Source organism: Oncorhynchus keta, unplaced genomic scaffold, assembly GCF_023373465.1.
Source record: "Oncorhynchus keta strain PuntledgeMale-10-30-2019 unplaced genomic scaffold, Oket_V2 Un_contig_17400_pilon_pilon, whole genome shotgun sequence".
In the NCBI taxonomy this organism is placed as follows: Eukaryota; Metazoa; Chordata; class Actinopteri; order Salmoniformes; family Salmonidae; genus Oncorhynchus; species Oncorhynchus keta.
Genome location: NW_026280421.1, coordinates 15,001 through 37,500, shown reverse-complemented (window position 1 = coordinate 37,500; position 22,500 = coordinate 15,001). Strand labels below are relative to the sequence as shown.

General features: G+C 44.9%; 1 protein-coding gene and 1 long non-coding RNA gene across 3 annotated transcripts; one reads left to right on the top strand and one right to left on the bottom strand.

Moving 5' to 3' along the window:
• The first annotated feature begins 13,704 nt into the window (after nucleotides 1-13,704).
• On the top strand, nucleotides 13,705-14,273 carry LOC127919700 (uncharacterized). Its single transcript, XR_008103779.1, has 3 exons — nucleotides 13,705-13,895; nucleotides 13,939-13,981; nucleotides 14,068-14,273. It is a non-coding gene; the product is annotated as an uncharacterized LOC127919700 (long non-coding RNA).
• On the bottom strand, nucleotides 14,054-16,619 carry LOC127919699 (RNA guanine-N7 methyltransferase activating subunit-like). Of its 2 annotated transcripts, none has more exons than XM_052503481.1 (4): nucleotides 16,525-16,619; nucleotides 15,638-15,808; nucleotides 14,274-14,862; nucleotides 14,054-14,230 (listed from the first exon to the last, which is right to left on the bottom strand). In XM_052503481.1, the coding sequence occupies exons 1-3, from the start codon at nucleotides 16,602-16,604 to the stop codon at nucleotides 14,646-14,648; spliced, it is 468 nt and encodes a 155-aa protein (XP_052359441.1). In that variant the 5' UTR covers nucleotides 16,605-16,619; the 3' UTR covers nucleotides 14,054-14,230; nucleotides 14,274-14,645. The 2 variants fall into 2 exon arrangements, with proteins under 2 accessions (XP_052359441.1, XP_052359443.1); XM_052503483.1 differs by lacking the exon at nucleotides 16,525-16,619 and adding an exon at nucleotides 16,222-16,258 and having other exon boundaries at nucleotides 14,055-14,230.
• Nucleotides 16,620-22,500: the final 5,881 nt, after the last annotated feature.

Genomic DNA, 22,500 nt, shown 5'->3' with positions numbered 1-22,500 from the left:
GGTTTATGTCCACTCTGGTGTTATATTACATCTCTGTCAGGTTTATGTCCATTCTAGTGTTATATTACATCTCTGTAGGTTTATGTCCACTCTAGTGTTATATTACATCTCTGTCAGGTTTATGTCCAGTCTTGTGTTATATTACATCTCTGTAGGTTTTGTCAACATCAGTGTGATATTACATCTCTGTTAGTGTAGGTTTATGTCCACTCTAGTGTTATATTACATCTCTGTAGGTTTATGTCCACTCTAGTGTTATATTACATCTCAGTAGGTTTATGACCACTCTAGTGTTATATTACATCTCTGTAGGTTTATGTCCACTCTAGTGTTATATTACATCTCTGTAGGTTTTTGTCCACTCTAGTGTGATATTACATCTCTGGTTCTAGAATGAGAATGTCTTCAGAATCCATAGTAAAAGAACACTGGAACACACATCACATGGGCTGAATAATTTTTTCACGCCCAATTTTTCAGTTTTTGATTTGTTAAAAAAGTTTGAAATATCCAATAAATGTCGTTCCACTTCATGATTGTGTCCCACTTGTTGTTGATTCTTCACCAAAAAAATACAGTTTTATATCTGTATGTTTGATGCCTGAAATGTGGCAATAAGGTCAAAGTTCAACACTCTAATGACCTACACAACCCTTAGCCCCATAAGGCACTGTTATATACTATAATATATATATATATATATATATATATATAATGAGACGGAAGCTGGTTCTAGAATGAGAATGTCTTCAGAATCCATTTATAACGCTCTAATGACCTACACAACCCTTAGCCCCAACATCAGTTACACACACTCTAATGAATACACAACCCAGCCCCAAAGTCAGTTATAACACACACCTACACAACCCAGCCCCATAAGTCACATGTTATACACACACACCCAACATCAGAATACACACACACACCTAACATCAGAATACACACACACACCTAACATCAGAATACACACACACCCAACATCAGAATACACACACAACGACCTACACAACCCTTACCCCACAAGTCACACACACACACGCACACACACACACACACACACACACCACACACACACACACACACACACAAACACACACACACACACACACAAACACACAGGCACACACACATGTTATAGCGCTCTAATGACCTACACAACCCTTAGCCCCATAAGTCACATGTTATAACACTCTAATGACCTACACAACCCTTAGCCCCATAAGTCATGTTACAACGCTCTAATGACCTACACAACCCTTAGCCCCATAAGTCACATGTTATAACGCTCTAATGACCTACACAACCCTTAGCCCCATAAGTCACATGTTATAACGCTCTAATGACCTACACAACCCTTAGCCCCATAAGTCACATGTTATAACACTCTAATGCCCTACACAACCCTTAGCCCCATAAGTCATGTTACAACGCTCTAATGACCTACACAACCCTTAGCCCCATAAGTCACATGTTATAACACTATAATGACCTACACAACCCTTAGCCCCATAAGTCATGTTACAACACTCTAATGACCTACACAACCCGTAGCCCCATAAGTCACATGTTATAACGCTCTAATGACCTACACAACCCTTAGCCCCATAAGTCACATGTTATAGCGCTCCAATGCCCTACACAACCCTTAGCCCTATAAGTCACATGTTACAACACTCTAATGCCCTACACAACCCTTAGCCCCATAAGTCACATGTTATAGCGCTCTAATGACCTACACAACCCTTAGCCCCATAAGTCATGTTATAGCGCTCTAATGACCTACACAACAACCCCATTAGCCAGTCATGTTACAACGCTCTAATGACCTACACAACCCTTAGCCCCATAAGTCACATGTTATAGCGCTCTAATGACCTACACAACCCTTAGCCCCATAAGTCATGTTATAACGCTCTAATGACCTACACAACCCTTAGCCCCATAAGTCACATGTTATAACGCTCTAATGACCTACACAACCCTTAGCCCCATAAGTCACATGTTATAGCGCTCCAATGCCCTACACAACCCTTAGCCCTATAAGTCATGTTATAACACTCTAATGACCTACACAACCCTTAGCCCTATAAGTCACATGTTATAACACTCTAATGACCTACACAACCCTTAGCCCCATAAGTCATGTTATAACGCTCTAATGACCTACACAACCCTTAGCCCCATAAGTCACATGTTATAATGCTGTAATGACCTACACAACCCTTAGCCCCATAAGTCACATGTTATAGCGCTGTAATGACCTACACAACCCTTAGCCCCATAAGTCATGTTACAACGCTCTAATGACCTAATGACCTACACAACCCTTAGCCCCATAAGTCATGTTACAACACTCTAATGACCTACACAACCCTTCACCCCTGCCCGCACACACACACACAGACAGAAACACACAACACACACGCGCACAGCCCCTACGCCCCCCTGACACGAGATATAGGTCACTTAGTGCTGCGGGGAAACACAGGGGATGAGAGAGAGGGAGAGAGAGAGAGGGAGAGAGAGAAAGAGAGAGAGAGGAGAGAGAGAGAGACAGAGAGAGAGAGAGAGAGAGAGAGAGAGAGAGAGAGAGAGAGAGAAAGAGAGAGAGACAGAGAGAGAGAGAGAGAGAGAGAGAGAGAGAGAGAGAGAGAGAGAGAGAGAGAGAGAGAGAGAGAGAGAGAGAGAGAGAGAGAGAGAGAGAGAGAGAGAGAGAGAAGAGAGAGAGAGACAGAGAGACAGAGAGAGAGACAGAGAGACAGAGAGAGAGAGAGAGAGAGACAGAGAGAGAGAGAGAGAGAGAGAGGAGAGAGAGAGAGAGAGAGAGAGAGAGAGAGAGAGAGGAGGGGGACAGAGAGAGAGAGAGAGAGAGAGAGAGAGAGAGAGAGAGAGAAGAGAGAGAGAGAGAGAGAGAGAGAGAGAGAGAGAGAGAGAGAGAGAGAGAGAGAGAGAGAGAGAGAGAGAGAGAGAGAGAGAGAGAGAGAGAGAGAGAGAGAGAGAGAGAGAGAGAGAGAGAGAGAGAGAGAGAGAGAGAGAGAGAGAGAGAGAGAGAGAGAGAGAGAGAGAGAGAGAGAGAGAGAGAGAGAGAGACGCACGCCAGCACAGGCTACCTCCCTGTCACATCAGATCGCCACAAACCCACTCTATGAGTCCTGACAACCCACTGGACCAGACACAGGGCCTCCTCAACCACAGAAATGTCCTCTTCCCTCTCTCTGTGCCTCTCTCTCTCCCTCCCTCTCTCCATCTCTCTCTACCTCTCTCTCTCCCTCCCTCCCTCTCTCCCTCTCTCTCTGCCTCTCTCTCTCCCTCCCTCTCTCCATCTCTCTCTATATCTCTCTCTACCTCTCTCTCTCCCTCCCTCTCTCTCTATATCTCTCCCTGCCTCTCTCTCTATCTCTCCCTCTCCCTGTATCTCTCCCTCTGCATATATCTCCCTCTGTATATATCTCCCTCTGTATATATCTCCCTCTGTGTATATCTCCCTCTGTGTATATATATATATATATATATATATCAATTCAATTGAATTACAATTCAAGGGGCTTCATTGGCATGGGAAACATGTGTTAACATTGCCAAAGCAAGTGAGGTAGATATATAAAAGTGAGATAAACAATAAAAATGAACAGTAAACATTACACATATATAAGTTCCAAAACAATAAAGACATTACAAATGTCATATTATGTATATATACAGTGTTGTAACGATGTACAAATGGTTAAGGGACACAAGGGAAAATAAATAAGCATAAATATGGGTTGTATTCACTGGTTGACCTTTTCTCGTGGCAACAGGTCACACATCTTGCTGCTGTGATGCTCACTGTGGAATTTCACCCAATAGATATGGGAGTTTATCAAAAAACGGGTTTGTTTTCGATTTCTTTGTGGGTCTGTGTAATCTGAGGGAAATATGTGTCTCTAATATGGGCATACATTGGGCAGGAGGTTAGGAAGTGCAGCTCAGTTTCCACCTCATTTTGTTGGCAGTGAACACATAGCCTGTCCTCTCCTGAGAGCCAGGTCTGCCTTCGGCTGCCTTTCTCAATAGCAAGGCTTTGGGAATAGCTTCCTTTTAGGTGGTTATAGAATTTAACGTCTCTTTTCTGGATTTTGATCATTAGTGGGTATCGGCCTAATTCTGCTCTGCATGTATTATTTGGTGTTTTACGTTGTACACGGAGGATATTTTTGCAGAATTCTGCGTGCAGAGTCTCAATTTGGTGTTTGTCCCATTTTGTGAAGTCTTGGTTGGTGAGCAGACCCCAGACCTCACAACCATAAAGGGCAATGGGCTCTATGACTGATTCAAGTATTTTTAGCCAAATCCTAATTGGTATGTTGAAATTTATGTTCCTTTTGATGGCATAGAATACCCTTCTTACCTTGTCTCTCAGATCGTTCACAGCTTTGTGGAAGTTACCTGTGGCGCTCATGTTTAGGCCAAGGTATGTATAGTTTTTTGTGTGCTCTAGGGCAACGGTGACTAGATGGAATTTGAATTTGTGGTCCTGGTGACTGGACCTTTTTTGGAACACCATTATTTTGTTCTTACTGAGATTTACTGTCAGGGCCCAGATCTAGGTGCTGCTGTAGGCCCTCCTTGGTTGGTGACAGAAGCACCAGATCATCAGCAAACAGCAGACATTTGACTTCGGATTCTAGTAGGGCGAGGCCGGGTGCTGCAGACTTTTCTAGTGGCCTCGCCAATTCATTGATATATATGTTGAAGAGGGTGGGGCTTAAGCTGCATCCCTGTCTCACCCCACGACCCTGTATGAAGAAATGTGTGTGTTTTTTGCCAATTTTAACCGCACATTTGTTGTTTGTGTACATGGATTTTATAATGTTGTATGTTTTACCCCCAACACCACTTTCCATCAGTTTGTATAGCAGACCCTCATGCCAAATTGAGTCGAAGGCTTTTTTGAAATCAACACAGCATGAGAAGACTTTGCCATTGTTTTGGTTTGTTTGGTTGTCAATTAGCGTGTGCAGGGTGAATACATGGTCTGTTGTCCGGTAATTTGGTAAATTTGACATTTGCTCATTACATTGTTTTCATTGAGGAAATGTACGAGTCTGCTGTTAATGATAATGCAGAGGATTTTTCCAAGGTTACTGTTGACGCATATTCCACGGTAGTTATTGGGGTCAAATTTGTCTCCACTTTTGTGGATTGGGGTGATCAGTCCCTGGTTCCAAATATTGGGGAAGATGCCAGAGCTAAGGATGATGTTAAAGAGTTTTAGTATAGCCAATTGGAATTTGTTGTCTGTATATTTGATAATTTCATTGAGGATACCATCAACACCACAGGCCTTCTTGTGTTGGAGGATTTTTATTTTGTCCTGTAACTCATTCAATGTAATTGGAGAATCCAGTGGGTTCTGGGAGTCTTTAATAGTTGATTCTAAACTTTGTATTTGATCATGTATATGTTTTTGCTGTTTGTTCTTTGTTATAGAGCCAAAAAGTTTGGAGAAGTGGTTTACCCAGACATCTCCATTTTGGATAGATAATTCTTTGTGTTGTTGTTTGTTTAGTGTTTTCCAATTTTCCCCAGAAGTGGTTAGAGTCTATGGATTCTTCAATTACATTGAGCTGATTTCTGACAAGCTGTTCCTTCTTTTTCCGTAGTGTATTTCTGTATTGTTTTAGTGATTCACCATTGTGAAGGCGTAGACTCAGGTTTTCCGAGTCTCTATGTTTTTGGTTGGACAGGTTTCTCAATTTCTTTCTTAGGGTTTTACATTCTTCATCAAACCATTTGTCATTATTGTTCATTTTCTTCGGTTTTCTATTTGAGATTTTTAGATTTGATAGGGAAGCTGAGAGGTCAAATATACTGTTAAGATTTTCTACTGCCAAGTTTACACCTTCACTATTACAGTGGAACGTTTTACCCAGGAAATTGTCTAAAGGGGATTGAATTTGTTGTTGCCTAATTGTTTTTTGGTAGGTTTCCAAACTGCATTCCTTCCATCTATAACATTTCTTAATGTTACTCAGTTCCTTTGGCTTTGATGCCTCATGATAGAGTATTGCTCTGTTTCAGTAGACTGTGATTTTGCTGTGGTCTGATAGGGGTGTCAGTGGGCTGACTGTGAACTCTCTGAGAGACTCTGGGTTGAGGTCAGTGATAAAGTAGTCTACAGTACTACTGCCAAGAGATGAGCTATAGGTGTACCTACCATAGGAGTCCCCTCGAAGCCTACCATTGACTATGTACATACCCAGCGTGCGACAGAGCTGCAGGAGTTGTGACCCGTTTTTGTTGGTTATGTTGTCGTAGTTGTGCCTAGGGGGGCATATGTGGGAGGGAATGCTGTCACCTCCAGGCAGGTGTTTGTCCCCCTGTGTGCTGAGGGTGTCAGGTTCTTGTCCGGTTCTGGCATTGATGTCGCCACAGACTAGTACATGTCCCTGGGCCTGGAAATGATGGTTCTCCCCCACCAGGGTGGAGAAGCTGTCTTCATTAAAGTCTGGGGATTCTAGTGGGGGGATAAAGGGGATTCTAGTGGGGGGATATAGGTAGCACACAGGATACAGCAGGATTCTAGTGGGGGGATATAGGTAGCACACAGGATACAGCAGGATTCTAGTGGGGGGATATAGGTAGCACACAGGATACAGCAGAATTCTAGTGGGGGGATATAGGTAGCACACAGGATACAGCAGGATTCTAGTGGGGGGATATAGGTAGCACACAGGATACAGCAGGATTCTAGTGGGGGGATATAGGTAGCACACAGGATACAGCAGGATTCTAGTGGGGGGATATAGGTAGCACACAGGAGGACATTTTTCTCTGTTAGGATCATTTCCTTTTGAATTTCTAGCCAAATGTAGAATGTTCCTGTTTTGATTAATCTAATGGAGTGAGTTAGGTCTGCTCTATACCAAATTAGCATACCCCCTGAGTCCCTTCCCTGTTTCACACCTGGTAGTTTGGTGGATGGGACTACCAGCTCTCTGTAACCTAGAGGGCAACCAGTGGGTCCGTCTCCTCTATACCAGGTTTCTTGCAGGATGACAATGTCTGTATTACCGATTTCATTGGTGAAGTCCGGGTTCCTGCTCTTTAGGCCAAAGGCAGATGACCTCAGGCCTTGGATATTCCAGGATGATATAGTGAAGGCTTTTTGTTCCATAGAGTTTCCAATGTTATCTCTGTCTCACTCCACCTCTCCCTCCTCCTCACCTCCTACACCTTTATCTCTGTCTCAGTCCACCACTCCCTCCTCACCTCCTATAACATTATCTCTGTCTCACTCCACCTCTCCCTCCTCTTCACCTCCTATACCTTTATCTGTCTCAGTCCACCACTCCCTCTCCTCCTATACCATTATCTCTGTCTCCCTCCTCCTCTCCTCACCTCCTATACCATTATCTCCGTCTCACTCCACCTCTCCCTCCTCCTATACCTTTATCACTGTCTCACTCCACCTCTCCCTCACCTCCTATACCTTTATCACTGTCTCACTCCACCTCTCCCTCACCTCCTATACCATTATCTCCGTCTCACTCCACCTCTCCCTCTCCCTCCTCCTATACCTTTATCACTGTCTCACTCCACCTCTCCCTCACCTCCTATACCTTTATCTCTGTCTCACTCCACCTCTCCTCCTCTACCATTATCTGTCTCACTCCACCACTCCCTCCTCCTATACCTTTATCTCTGTCTCACTCCACCTCTCCCTCCTCCTCACCTCCTATACCTTTATCTCTGTCTCACTCCACCACTCCCTCTCCTCCTATACCATTATCTCTGTCTCCCTCCTCCTCACCTCACCTCCTATACCATTATCTCCGTCTCACTCCACCACTCCCTCCTCCTCTCCTCCTATACCTTTCTCTGTCTCACGCCACCTCTCCCTCCTCCTATACCTTTATCTCTGTCTCACTCCACCTCTCCCTCCTCCTCACCTCCTATACCTTTATCTCTGTCTCACTCCACCTCTCCCTCCTCCTCACCTCCTATACCTTTATCTCTGTCTCACTCCACCCCTCCCCCATCCTCACCTCCTATACCATTATCTGTCTCACTCCACCTCTCCCTCCTCCTATACCTTTATCTCTGTCTCACTCCACCTCTCCCTCCTCCTCTACCATTATCTGTCTCACTCCACCACTCCCTCCTCCTATACCTTTATCTCTGTCTCACTCCTCCTCACCCCCTCTACCATTATCTGTCTCACTCCACCTCTCCCTCCTCCTCACCCCCTCTACCATTATCTGTCTCACTCCACCTCTCCCTCCTCCTATACCTTTATCTCTGTCTCACTCCACCACTCCCTCCTCCTATACCTTTATCTCTGTCTCACTCCTCCTCACCCCCTCTACCATTATCTGTCTCCCTCCTCCTATACCTTTATCTCTGTCTCACTCCTCCTCACCTCCTATACCATTATCTGTCTCACTCCACCTCTCCCTCCTCCTATACCTTTATCTCTGTCTCACTCCACCTCTCCCTCCTCCTATACCATTATCTGTCTCACTCCACCTCTCCCTCCTCCTATACCTTTATCTGTCTCACTCCACCTCTCCCTCCTCCTCACCTCCTCTACCATTATCTCTGTCTCACTCCACCTCTCCTATACCTTTATCTCTGTCTCCCTCCTCCTCACCTCCTCTACCATTATCTCTGTCTCACTCCACCTCTCCACCTCCCCCTACTCCTCACCTCATGTACCACCAGCACTCTCCAACACCTCCATAATGTAATGACTTAAATACTTAAGCAGTGATATGTGGGCGTGGGATTCAGAGAGAGCCACTGAGCTCTGTGTCAAATGTATGTTGATTTCTTCCCTGTAATACTTCTTAAATACTTTTCTGCTTCTCTACGGACATAAACATCTTATAACTCCTACGTGAAGAATCAAGCAGTATCTCTTGACAGTCCTGTTGCAGCTGAGGATTTTCCTGCAAAGCAGGGAATGCAAACTTGTAATGTATTTGAGTTTTTAAAATGCTTCTAAAGTGAGTTATTTCCACTTTTGAATGTCATATTTGATTTGCACTAATGAAAACTGTATCAACCCCGACACAAATTAATAATAATTCAAATTTCCTGTTGCTGCAGGATTTTTTCCCCTGCTGTAGCAAACTGGTTCAAATTAAGCTTCTACATCTGTACTGGGGGATAATCGTGAACACACTCGGCCAACGTTAAAATGGCCAATTACTACAAACGGAGATGTTAACATAAACATTTCAGGGTGGCCTAGTTGTGTTGTCTGTATTAGTGGGCAGCAGCTAGTTGTGTTGTCTGTATTAGTGGGCAGCAGCAGCCACAGTACGTACTCCTGTACTTTAGTTTAAATCCCCCAAAATAAAATCCCTAACTTCTCTGAAGGAAAACTTTCTTTGAGCAGTGAAGACATCGTTTAGGATGAGACAGTCAGAGAGCTAAGCAGCTGTACTAATTCTTCTAATCCTCTCTCTCTCTCTCTCTACCCCGTTCATCCCTTTCTCAGAGACCTGTTTTGGTCTCTCGTTTCTCTCTTTAACTATATCTCTGTCTTTCTGTATCTCCCTCTTTGTCTCTAGTTCTCTGTCCCCTTTCCTCTCCTTCTTTGGTCCATCTCTCAAATCAGTCTCTCTCTCTCTCTCTCTCCTTGTCTTTCCCTTCCTCCCTCTCTGAGGATGCTGTTGCCAGGGCTAAAGTAAAGTTAGGCTAATCTGAACTGATTACTGTAGTGACAGCAGTCCTCCCCCCGCCGCGCTCCAGAATCCCTCTCTCCCCTCATCCCTCCCTCCCTATCATCACAGCTGATTGCACCTCTCTTTGCAGAGCACCACTCGGGCCAGCCGTTAACCCTTCCCCCACCACATTTAGGCCCTGTTAAAACTAAAAATAGTACACTATAAAGGGTACCGTTTAACACACAGACCAAGGGCCCCGTGATCCACAGTCTCAGAGTTCTGATCTAAGATCAGTTTTGTCTGTTAGATCATAACGATTCAGATCAATATGGACAGATCCTAGATCTGCACTCCTACTCTTGAGTTGCTTTGTGGATTACTACATGGGGGCCTTGGCCTCACAGGGAGTCAACGTGTTTTGTTCCAAATTCAATCTAATTAACTAATCAACTGCTCGTCAAGCCCTTGATTTTATGAATCAAGTTTCACTCCCGCAGAGATATATTTACTGAAACAACAGGTGTATTTGGTGACGACAGAATCTGGGTTTTATTCAACCATGTTCCAGGATCTCCTCAGTCTCAGGGTGTGCAGACTTTTATTCCAACCCAGTACTAACACATCTGATTCACCCAATCAACTAAGTAAACCAGACAGTCAGTGAAGAATAGTGTGAGCTGTGTCATGCCTCGTTTCCTATTGGGTGACAGGAGAGGCCCTAGCTGTCTAATGCCTGCAGCCATACAGCGACAACATCCATGCATCTTTCAGCTCCTCTCAGCACCACATCTTTCAGCTCCTCTCAGCACCACATCTTTCAGCTCCTCTCATCGCCGCATATTTCAGCTCCTCTCATCCCCGCATCTTTCAGCTCCTCTCATCTTTCAGCTCCTCTCATCGCTGCATCTTTCAGCTCCTCTCATCCCCGCATCTTTCAGCTCCTCTCATCTTTCAACTCCTCTCATCACCACATCTTTCAGCTCCTCTCATCTTTCAGCTCCTCTCATCGTCACATCTTTCAGCTCCTCTCATCGCCGCATCTTTCAGCTCCTCTCATTGCCGCATCTTTCAGCTCCTCTCATCGTCACATCTTTCAGCTCCTCTCATCTTTCAACTCCTCTCATCGTCACATCTTTCAGCTCCACATCTTTCAGCTCCTCTCATCGCCGCATCTTTCAGCTACTCTCATCGCCACATCTTTCAGCTCCTCTCATCTTTCAGCTCCTCTCATTACCACATCTTTCAGCTCCTCTCATCCCCGCATCTTTCAGCTACTCTCATCAGTCAGCTCCTCTCATCGCCGCATCTTTCAGCTCCTCTCATCTTTCAGCTCCTCTCATTACCACATCTTTCAGCTCCTCTCATCGCCGCATCAGTCAGCTCCTCTCATCGCCACATCTTTCAGCTCCTCTCATCTTTCAGCTCCTCTCATCCCCGCATCTTTCAGCTACTCTCATCAGTCAGCTCCTCGCATCGCCACATCTTTCAGCTCCTCTCATCTTTCAACTCCTCTCATCGCCACATCTTTCAGCTCCTCTCATCTTTCAGCTCCTCTCATCGCCACATCTTTCAGCTCCTCTCATCTTTCAACTCCTCTCATCGTCACATCTTTCAGCTCCTCTCATCGTCACATCTTTCAGCTCCTCTCATCCCCGCATCTTTCAGCTCCTCTCATTGCCGCATCTTTCAGCTCCTCTCATCGCCACATCTTTCAGCTCCTCTCATCGTTACATCTTTCAGCTCCTCTCATCGCCACATCTTTCAGCTCCTCTCATCGCCACATCTTTCAGCTCCTCTCATCCCTGCATCTTTCAGCTCCTCTCATTGCCGCATCTTTCAGCTCCTCTCATCGCCACATCTTTCAGCTCCTCTCATCTTTCAACTCCTCTCATCGCCACATCTTTCAGCTCCTCTCATCTTTCAGCTCCTCTCATCATCACATCTTTCAGCTCCTCTCATCGCCACATCTTTCAGCTCCTCTCATCTTTCAGCTCCTCTCATCACCACATCTTTCAGCTCCTCATCACCACACCAAAGCGCAGGGAAAGGTTGTGATTTATTAACAGAGTTGTTTTTCCTTCATATTACCCTGTGCATTAGTTCTGTCCGTATGGAAACAACACAGACCGGTAAACGTACACAGATGTTGTAAGATAAAGCTACTGGGTTGTAGTTTCAATGATAGAAGAATCACTGTAGTCAGAAGTTTACAACGCTATGAGATGTAGCCTTTATGTTTTTACACCACATCACGCTCAACGAAGACACGCAAATCAACTCTCTCTGGTTATACAAACGCTGTTGTAGTCAGGAATGTACAACGCTATGAGATGTAGCCTTTATGTTTTTACACCACATCACGCTCAACGAAGACACGCAAATCAACTCTCTCTGGTTATACAAACGCTGTTGTAGTCAGGAATGTACAACGCTATGAGATGTAGCGTTTACACTGTATATTCACACTAGAATAAACAGAAAACAACTGGAGCTCTGTGGTTACATCACAGGATGTGAGTGGGCTGCAGGGCAGAGGGTGACCTCATACAGCAGCAGTCGAGGAGGCATGAGAAACTGAGCTCTCTGCTCGAAGTACCACTTTAATTGGGAGTGGACCACCACAGACAGCCATCTTGGCTCATGGTGATACAGTAGCAGTCGAGGAGGCCTGAGAAACTGAGCTCTCTGCTTGAAGTACCACTTTAATTGGGAGTGGACCACCACAGACAGCCATCTTGGCTCATGGTGATACAGTAGCAGTCGAGGAGGCCTGAGAAACTGAGCTCTCTGCTCGAAGTACCACTTTAATTGGGAGTGGACCACCACAGACAGCCACCTTGGCTCATGGTGATACAGTAGCAGCCGTGATGAGTCATTCATAATTAGGACGAAGGAGACGTCACCCTTGATATGAGTGGAGAGTTACGTCGGCGCGAACAGGCTAGACTGATCTAAAAGGTCAGTTCTATGTTACTCTCCAGCTAACGGTTCTGATTTGGGAATGGAAAGCTGATCCTAGATCTGTGCATGGTGCAGTATTAGCCATTAGTCACCGGTGTTAAGTAGGGTTTAAAGAGACGTTGCCACCCACGATGTAGTGCTCGACACCCTCCCTACTGCAGGTCGTCATTCATTATATAACGCAACAGACGGATGACGTGTCCCAAATGACTCCCCCCTCATTTCCGCATACAGAGCACTACTTTTGACCAGGGCTCTGACCCTAACCTTAGGATTTTAGTACGCTGCTGCTATTCTTAACACCGAGGGGTGGTTGTGAGGACCCAGATTAAGCCAATACTATTATTGGACTAGAAAGCATGTTCAAAAGGGGTTCAACTTCCCAGAACAGAAATAAAACAGGGAGGGACCTAACTGAATTTGTCCAATAGAAACTCTCATTTTCATTGCATAAAAAGGTTATGTTTGAAGTTAACGATTCCAGTTGCAAAATACTTTGCTACAGTGGAAAACAAATGAATACACCCCCTGGACATAAAGCACATTTAAAAGGCTTCAAAAACTCATGTTTCAATAAGCTCAAGAAAATGGGAGAGAGAGAGAGACAAAGACAATTTTTATATTTGTATTTTTCAGACAAAAAGAAAATGGTGTTACTGATTACCATTCCAAGTCACATATTCAACTGGAAAGAATAAGCATATTTGTGACGTAAGAAAATAGATGACATTGACTGTTCAAAAGTGGTTTCATTCATCACACATTTTTAGATTGATTCAATGACACCGTATCAACATCCAGACCAGCTGAATACGTCGTCTTAGGAGTCAAGAGAAACAAACTAAATGAAAACAAGAGAACCACCCCCACAATACACCACATGCCCATCATCGCAGTTCATCACACTAGTAGCATTGATGAGCATCTTAAACTTTACATTTGACTCTGCTGCACTGATTGTGTCCCAAATGGTAACCTATTCCCTATATAGTGGTACTACTATAGAAAAGGGCCTATAGGGTCTCTATGCCCAGACTACTGGCTGGAATAATCAATACCACTGTTGTAATCCTGTTCCGTGTGGATTAGAGCATGACATCACTGATCAATACAATATTAAATCTGGAAGAGAGGTGAGAGATCAGATTGACCTGCTACGGCCAGTGTGTATGTGTGTGTCAGCCAGATAATGCAGGGTTAAGAATGTGATAATGTGTGTGTCTGTAATAATGCAGGGTTCACCAACCCTGTTCCTGGAGAGAGACCCTCCTGTAGGTTTCAACTCCAACCCTGTTCCTGGAGAGGTACCCTCCTGTAGGTTTCAACTACAACCCTGTTCCTGGAGAGAGACCCTCCTGTAGGTTTCAACTCCAACCCTGTTCCTGGAGAGAGACCCTCCTGTAGGTTTCAACTCCAACCCTGTTCCTGGAGAGGTACCCTCCTGTAGGTTTCAACTACAACCCTGTTCCTGGAGAGTTTTTAGTCCAACTCTAGTCAAACGCACCTGGTTCTAATAATTATCTTGTTGATAAACTGAACCAGTTACACCTGGGGCTGGAGTTTAAACCTACAGGAGGGTACCTCTCCAGGAACAGGGTTGGAGTTTAAACCTACAGGAGGGTCTCTCTCCAGGAACAGGGTTGGAGTTTAAACCTACAGGAGGGTGGGTCTCTCTCCAGGAACAGGGTTGGAGTTTAAACCTACAGGAGGGTCTCTCTCCAGGAACAGGGTTGGAGTTTAAACCTACAGGAGGGTCTCTCTCCAGGAACAGGGTTGGAGTTTAAACCTACAGGAGGGTCTCTCTCCAGGAACAGGGTTGGAGTTTAAACCTACAGGAGGGTCTCTCTCCAGGAACAGGGTTGGAGTTTAAACCTACAGGAGGGTCTCTCTCCAGGAACAGGGTTGGAGTTTAAACCTACAGGAGGGTCTCTCTCCAGGAACAGGGTTGGAGTTTAAACCTACAGGAGGTTCTCCCTCTAGGAACAGGGTTGGAGAGATGTGAGGTCACTCCACAGTAAGAGGAGTTCAGTAGCGGTCGTAATGTGATGGTCTCTGGTTGTAGGAGTTGTATCTTCCAGACTGATGCCCACCACCACCCTGGTCGTAACGCCTGTCCCTGTCTCCCCCGCGGTCCCTATCCCCTCCGCGGTCCCTGTCTCCCCCGCGGTCCCTGTCCCCTCCCCAACCCCGGCCCCTGTCCCCTCCCCAACCCCGGCCCCTGTACCCGCCACGGTCCTGTGATCTGAAGAACAGAGGGAGGAAGAGAGAGAGAAAGAGATGTGGGGGGGAGAGTGGGAAGAAGAAAAAACACATCAACCAAATGAACATGTTGTCCATCCCAGTAAACTGTAGAATGACATGTCAGACCAGCTGCTATTGTTGTGCAGAAACACTTCTGGAAATGTCCTGTTCTTAATATGGCGCAGAATAATATGGTCATCGTTAGCAGTCCAATACTGTGTTAAATATATTAACGATGAAGAGACGAGACAGGGCTGCGTTCAGCAGATCAAAACGGTGTGCAACATTTGATTGAACAGAAACAGTGGTGTTCTGAACGACCCAGTTGAAGAACCACACGGTTGTGGTAGCACAGTAGGAGATCGTGTAAGGCAGGCCTGGGCAACTCCAGTACTCTGGGGGCTTGCTTGGGGGTCACACACCCCCCCCCCATCCACGGCTAACACACTTGACTCCAATAATCAAGTAATCATGATCTTAATTTTAGAATGCAATTTGTTTAAATCAGGTGTGTTTCTAGGGACGGGGGAGTGAGACACCAATCAGGCTCCCCGAGGACTGGAGCCTACTGTAAGGTGTGTTGAACTAGTTTAGAGATTTCAAGTGGTCACACACCCATATTAAATCAGGCCACACTGCACCACCCTCACAAAACTAGAGCGACCATACCTTAGATTGTGGAGGAAACATGTAGTTCAAGTACAAACCGTCACACAATGTAGCAAAACGTTTAATGAGATGAACGCACCCAGCTAGTTATGGTCGTTGTTGTTTACCTGTTGTCTCTGCCCCGGTTGTTTCCACCTCCACGCCCCCCCCAGTCCTCTACCAGTGGCGGGGGGTTGGCGGGGCGACTCACGTACTGCTGGTACTCCGGGTCCTCGAGAGAGAACCGGTGGGCAAACTGCTCCTCATAGTTAGGCGGCGTTTCTGGACCATCTGTCATTCTACAATGAGAGAAATACCAGATACTCGCTATTTCTTTTTTTTTTTTTACATCTTTAGAAATACCAGGAAATGGCAGTGGATTAGCTTCGCACGTGTTGTTGCTAGCTAGCTGGCCAGCGGTTTTCCTTTTTTTTGCAACAAACGAAACGTTTTTGCAACATAATCCAACTAATGAATAGACCCCAGATTTGGTTGACGTAATCAACTATCCGGGAAACGTTATTTGGCGAACAAAGTTACTTTCGCTTTTCTAACAAAAGCTATGTAGCTAGTTAGATATATCCGAGTATTGCATAGCTGCGATGCAGCCAAGATAACTTTAGTTTTGACATTGTTGTAAAAACTATTGGTTACATCACAGCTAAGTATGGCATACAATAGGAACCGGTGAAGACAAAATGTAAGAAATTACCTGTAAATTGTATTTATTCAGCAGACATGTACGACTGGACAAAATGTTGACAACAAGAATGCCACGGCAAAAAACGTCCCTCTAGGAACACGCTACCGATATCAATTGGTTCCGGATATCACGCGTCCGCCTTTTCCCTCCAGAAATAGTCAACACATTTTATTTAAATATTTCGCCAACTATTAGCAACAAACCTTTTTCACATATTACTTAAGTGTGAACAATCGACATCATCAGAAGTAGGTCAAATAATAAAAACTTGATATTGAACCCCTGATGGTTGCAGAGAATCAAGTCAAGCACCTGCCACCTGAAGTAAATTGGCGTGGAATGTGACTTGAGGTGGTGGTCAGCTCAACGAGGCCTGAATCAGAAAAAGACATCCGAAAACCAGCCTCGTCTCCATCGACATGTAAGTGCTGAGAATAGTAGGTTAATAGTAGGTTAGCCTATGCCAATTAGCCTATGCCTACCTGCATTATATTGTAATTTTGGGCCTAGGTCTATCACTGCAGAATTACATCAAATCAATGTAAGAGTATTTGCACAGTTTGAAATAAACACATTGTTTCTTGTGAAGAGCATATTTAATTGCATGTCACAAATAGACCAAAATTCCACTTTTCTCTCTCACGTTTCCCCTGAGAATAGGTTATGAAATAGACCACAGTGTAACTTCATATCCCAGGCTCTTAGAACGCTGTAGAAAGGAGATCATTGTGTGAGAGGCAGGACTGTTGAGAGCAGGTGGAAGCCGCACTGTGTCGCTACTGCTGCTCTCTGCCTGCCTCTCACGAAACACTAACCCATTGGGGAGAGAGCTGAGAGCGCAGATCCGAGGCAAGGCAACTCCAGCGCAGCAGTCACGGAATATTCAGCGAACATCATAACTTATTATTTTTTGAAAGCACAGCGTTTATCAGCCTTGCGGCTGCGGATAGAAGACGCGGAACGGGTGGGATCATAAGTTGTCACCTCGTCTGAATAAATAAGTTAGGCTAATGAAATGGCATTCGGTTTTTCTGTGTACGCTTGACTATCAGGAGAATCGAAACGCCGCTCAGCTCGCGAGGGAGTGCAGGGATCATATTTCCCTACTCTCTGTGATCGCATTACTTGCTCGCAGCCGATACCCTGGAATGGACTTATCCAATAGCTAATGCCAAGACTGGATCTATTTTAATTAAATTGTTTTTAAAGACACTGCGTTTTTTTAAAAGTTCGCTTCTTCTAACCTTTTTATAATTGAAGGGTTGTACCAGAACTCCGCGGCAATGGGGTAAGTAATAGAAGGCACAGAAACGGTTGTCCTCTGGAGCGCATGTAATGTTATGACACTTGCTTTTTGACTATCTAAAATGTCAGTTATGTGTTTGATCTGCATGCATAGGCTACCCTACACTTGTTGGGGGGAGGGGGGTTAGAATAGAATGGGTGAATAATTAATCGTAACAATAATCGTTTCAAAAGCTTGTCTTGGCATGGAAAGCGTCCCTGCGCGCACGGCTCGCCCGAGGTGATACGGTGGAGAATGCCTCCCTCTCCAAACCATTCAGCGTGATAGCTTATCTCCGAAACGTGTCTGATAGCATACGAGTCTTGTGCCAGAGAGAGACGCACGTTTGACAGTTTACCAGGACAAGGTGCAAAACATGGTTCCCATGTAGAATTATTGTCAACAACAGCAAAAAAAAGCCAAGCAATGTCACTTTATGATTGACATATTTTGATTTCTTAGGAAGCCTATAGGCTAATGACAAATAGTACTATTTTCAACCTCTTAGAACTGAACGAGACGCATGATACTCTCCTCAGTTATTTGCTACACCGTACAGATAGCCTAATGTGCCGTAGATCTATAGGAGAGGATATCCTATATGGAAGTGCATACTGCATAGGCACTTAATTCTGATGTTAAGGCACTTAAGTCTGATGTTATTATCAGCCCTATTTTACACTATTTACTTTATAGTGCAAACACTGTTATGTCAGTAAGAGAAGTGGCCGACCGGTGGAATCCTCCAATCAGATGAGATCTGTGTGAGGAGGGATGGATGCCTTCACGCTGCTGGCTCAGCTAGCCTGGCTGGACGAGGCAGGTGAAATCCTCCAATCAGATGAGATCTGTGTGAGGAGGGATGGATGCCTTCACGCTGCTGGCTCAGCTAGCCTGGCTGGACGAGGCAGGTGGAATCTTCCCCGTCATTGCCTCCAGCTCTGTTCTGCTGTGGGAGAATAGAGGTGCCAGAGTCAACTGTGCCCACGCATGAACAAGCCGCGGCAAAGCAAACAGAGAGAGAGGGGGTGGGTGGAGGGGGCAGTGTGTGATTTGATGTGATGCCCACAGGGATAGAGGGAGTCTCCTCCTATACAGCTCTGTGTGTGTGTGTGTGTGTGTGTGTGTGTGTGTGTGTGTGTGTGTGTGTGTGTGTGTGTGTGTGTGTGTGTGTGTGTGTGTGTGTGTGTGTGTGTGTGATTTGATTTGATGATGCCCACAGGGATAGAGGGAGTCTCCTCCTATACAGCTCTGTAAATTAGAGATATTGTTAAACAAATGATTCAAGCTCTGTCAGTGTCAAGTCTTGCCATAGATGTTCAAACCTATTTTAAGTCAAAACTGTAAGTACGCCACTCAGGAACATTCACCGTCGTCTTGGCAAGCAACTCTACTGTATATTTGGCCTTGTGTTTTAGGTTATTGTCCTGCTGAAAGGTGAATTCATCTCCCAGTGTCTGTTGGAAAGCAGACTCAACCAGGTTTTCCTCTAGGATTTTGCCTGTGCTTAGCGCCATTCCGTTTCTTTTTATCCTGAAAAACTCCCCAGTTCTTAACAATTATAAGCCATACCCATAACATGACACAGCCACCACTATGCTTGAAAACATGGAGAGTGGTACTCAGTAATGTGTGGTATTGGATTTGCCCCAAACGTACCACTCTGTTTTCAGGACAAATAGTTAATTGCTTTGCCACATTTTTTTTGCAGTTTTACTTTAGTGCCTTGTTGGTCTTTGTAGTTGAATCTGTGTTTGAAATTCACTGCTTGACTGAGGGACATTAGAGATAATTGTATGTATTGGGATAAAGAGATGAGGTAGTCATTCATAAATCATGTTAAAACACTATTAAATGCACACAGAGTGAGTCCATGCAACTTATTATGTGACTTGTTAAGCACATTTTTACTCCTGAACTTATTTAGACTTCCCATAACAAAGGAGTTGAATACTTATTGACTCAAGACATTTCATCTTATAATGTTTTTAATGAATTAGTACAAATGTCTAAAAACACAATTCCATTTTTTTTTTACATGTATGTATTCCAATTGAATTCAGACTATAACGCAACAAACTGTGGAAGATCAAGGGGTGTGAATACTATGTGAAGGCTCTGTAATAGATGCCTTGGTGTGGATGCCTTGGTGTGAGGAGGCTCTGTAATAGATGTGTTGGGTTGTTGTGGTTTAGCGTCATGGTTACAACGACCCACAGCCTTTGTCATCTGATATCAGTCATCTCAACTGTTTTACTCTGAAGCTTTTTATTTTGTGGTCTGAGCATTGAGATTCAATTATCTTGATATAGATAATAAATACATAAATAAATAAATATATGCATATTTAGATGGAGAGGTAGGCTACTTTTTATAAATCTCAGAGGGGAAAATGTCAAATCATATTGAATATTTAGAATGATCTATCTTGGTTTCCTTCTGCATCTGGCCTTTACCTCCTCACATCAAGCAGCTGTCTGATGGCAAGGCATCTGGCCTTTACCTCCTCACACCAAGGCATCTGGCCTTTACCTCCTCACACCAAGGCATCTGGCCTTTACCTCCTCACACCAAGGCATCTGGCCTTTACCTCCTCACACCAAGGCATCTGGCCTTTACCTCCTCACACCAAGGCATCTGGCCTTTACCTCCTCACACCAAGGCATCTGGCCTTTACCTCCTCACACCAAGGCATCTGGCCTTTACCTCCTCACACCAAGGCATCTGGCCTTTACCTCCTCACACCAAGGCATCTGGCCTTTACCTCCTCACACCAAGGCATCTGGCCTTTACCTCCTCACACCAAGGCATCTGGCCTTTACCTCCTCACACCAAGGCATCTGGCCTTTACCTCCTCACACCAAGGCATCTGGCCTTTACCTCCTCACACCAAGGCATCTGAATCAAACATGTCATAACACTTAATGCAGCTGCAACAACTAGTGTTGACATGTCATCATGACTAGACACAGTCATCAGATTATTATGGGTGTGTGTGTGTGTGTGTGTGTGTGTGTTGTTGTTGCGTTGAATTAGTACCTAGACTGACAAATCAAACAGTATTTAATATAACAATGACTGAATCCGATCTGTTTGGGTGCTGTGTGACGTGAGATGGTTTAGTTGTTGACTGAGTTTCCGTGCTCGGTGAAAGGAGAAGGATGTTGCTGTGTTTTCTCTTCAGAGAGAGATCGTCGTGAGGGTAGTCTTGGAATGTGTAAGGAACCTGTCTAGCACATCTGAGTCATACTCAAGACACTACTGTACCAACTCACCCAACCGGTCTGGGCTTTAGGAACTAGGCATTCCGTGTCAGTGTTCCCCCTAGCTCAGTCAGTCATTTTTCCAGGCGGGGCCCCTCAACCCCCCTAAATCACCCCTCAGTCAACATCTAGGTCCTCCTTAACCTGATGTTTAAACTGAGAACCAACTTGAAGTGAACTTATATTTTAGTCCGGGACTAACAGTGAGGTGGTGGGAGAAAGACAGTAGTGTGGTCTTATGTCATTCTGGGAGTGGTTGCTGAACCTACCCTACTGCAACGTCATCATAACACAGACCTGGAGGAAGGTCGCACCACCTGTCTCCTGTTGATCCCGCTCTTCCTTATCATTCATCACACCTTCTTACTGTAGTTGATCTCGCTCTTCCTTATCATTCATCACACCTTCTTACTGTAGTTTGACTTCTACCTCTCCTGTTGATCTCGCTCTTCCTTATCATTCATCACACCTCGTAATTCAGTCATCACACCTTATTAAACACTGAGTGTAAAAAACATGAGGAACTCTTCCCACGACAGACTGACCAGGTGAATCCAGGTGAAAGCTATGATCCCTTATCGATGTCACTTGTTAAATCCACTTCAAATCAGTGTAGATGCAGGGGAGGAGACGGGTTAAAGAAGGTTTTTAAGCCATGAGACGATTGTGTGTTCCATTCAGAGGGTGAAGGGGCAAGACAAAATATTGAAGTACCTTTTGAACAGGGTATGGTAGTAGGTGCCAGGCGCATCGGTTTGTGTCAAGAACTGCAACTCTGGTGGGTTTTCACGCTCAACAGATTGGTCCACCACCCAAAGTACATCCAGCCAACTTGACACAACTGTGGGAAGCATTGGAGTCGACATGGGCCAGCATCCCCTGTGGAAGGCTTTGGACACCTCGTAGAGTCAACATGGGCCAGCATCCCCTGTGGAAGGCTTTCGACACCTCGTAGAGTCAACATGGGCCAGCATCCCTGTGGAAGGCTTTCGACACCTCGTAGAGTCAACATGGGCCAGCATCCCTGTGGAAGGCTTTGGACACCTCGTAGAGTCAACATGGGCCAGCATCCCTGTGGAAGGCTTTCGACACCTCGTAGAGTCAACATGGGCCAGCATCCCCTGTGGAACGCTTTAGACACCTCATAGAGGTGTTCCTAATGTTTTGTACACTCAGTGTATCGTCTCAGTTCTCCTTGTAATCCCTAGTCATCATCACACCTTCTCAATATGTAGCCCCAAAGCCAATTCCTGTTTTGATCGTCTTTCCTTCCAGTTCTCTGCTGCCAATGACTGGAACGAACTGCAAAAATCACTGAAGCTGGAGACTCATCTCTCCCTCACTAACTTTAAGCACCAGCTGTCAAGAGCAGCTTACAGATCACTGCACCTGTACACAGCCCATCTGTAAATAGCCCATCTGTAAATAGCCCACCTGTAAATAGCCCATCTGTAAATAGCCCATCTGTAAATAGCCCACCCAACTACCTCATCCCCATATTCTTTTTATTCTTTGCTCCTTTGGACCCCAGTATCTCTACTTGCACATTCATCTTCTGCACATCTATTAATCCAGTCTCTATCACTCCAGTGTTTTAATTGCTAAATTGTAATTACTTCACCACCATGGCCTATTTATTGCCTTACCTTCCTTACCTTACCTAATTTGCACACACTGTATATAGACATTTCTACTGTATTATTGGCTGTATGTTTGTTTATTCCATGTGTAACTCTGTGT

What these genes read in the sequence shown, in the direction of transcription:
- LOC127919699 (XM_052503481.1), bottom strand. Translation starts at nt 16,604, where the DNA reads ATGTCTTTTTCTGATTCAGGCCTCGTTGAGCTGACCACCACCTCAAGT. An exon ending in CAATTTACTTCAGGTGGCAG is followed by an intron (nt 15,809 to 16,524) that starts GTGCTTGACTTG and finishes CTCTCATTGTAG; the next exon opens with AATGACAGATGGTCCAGAAA. An exon ending in AACCGGGGCAGAGACAACAG is followed by an intron (nt 14,863 to 15,637) that starts GTAAACAACAAC and finishes TCTGTTCTTCAG; the next exon opens with ATCACAGGACCGTGGCGGGT.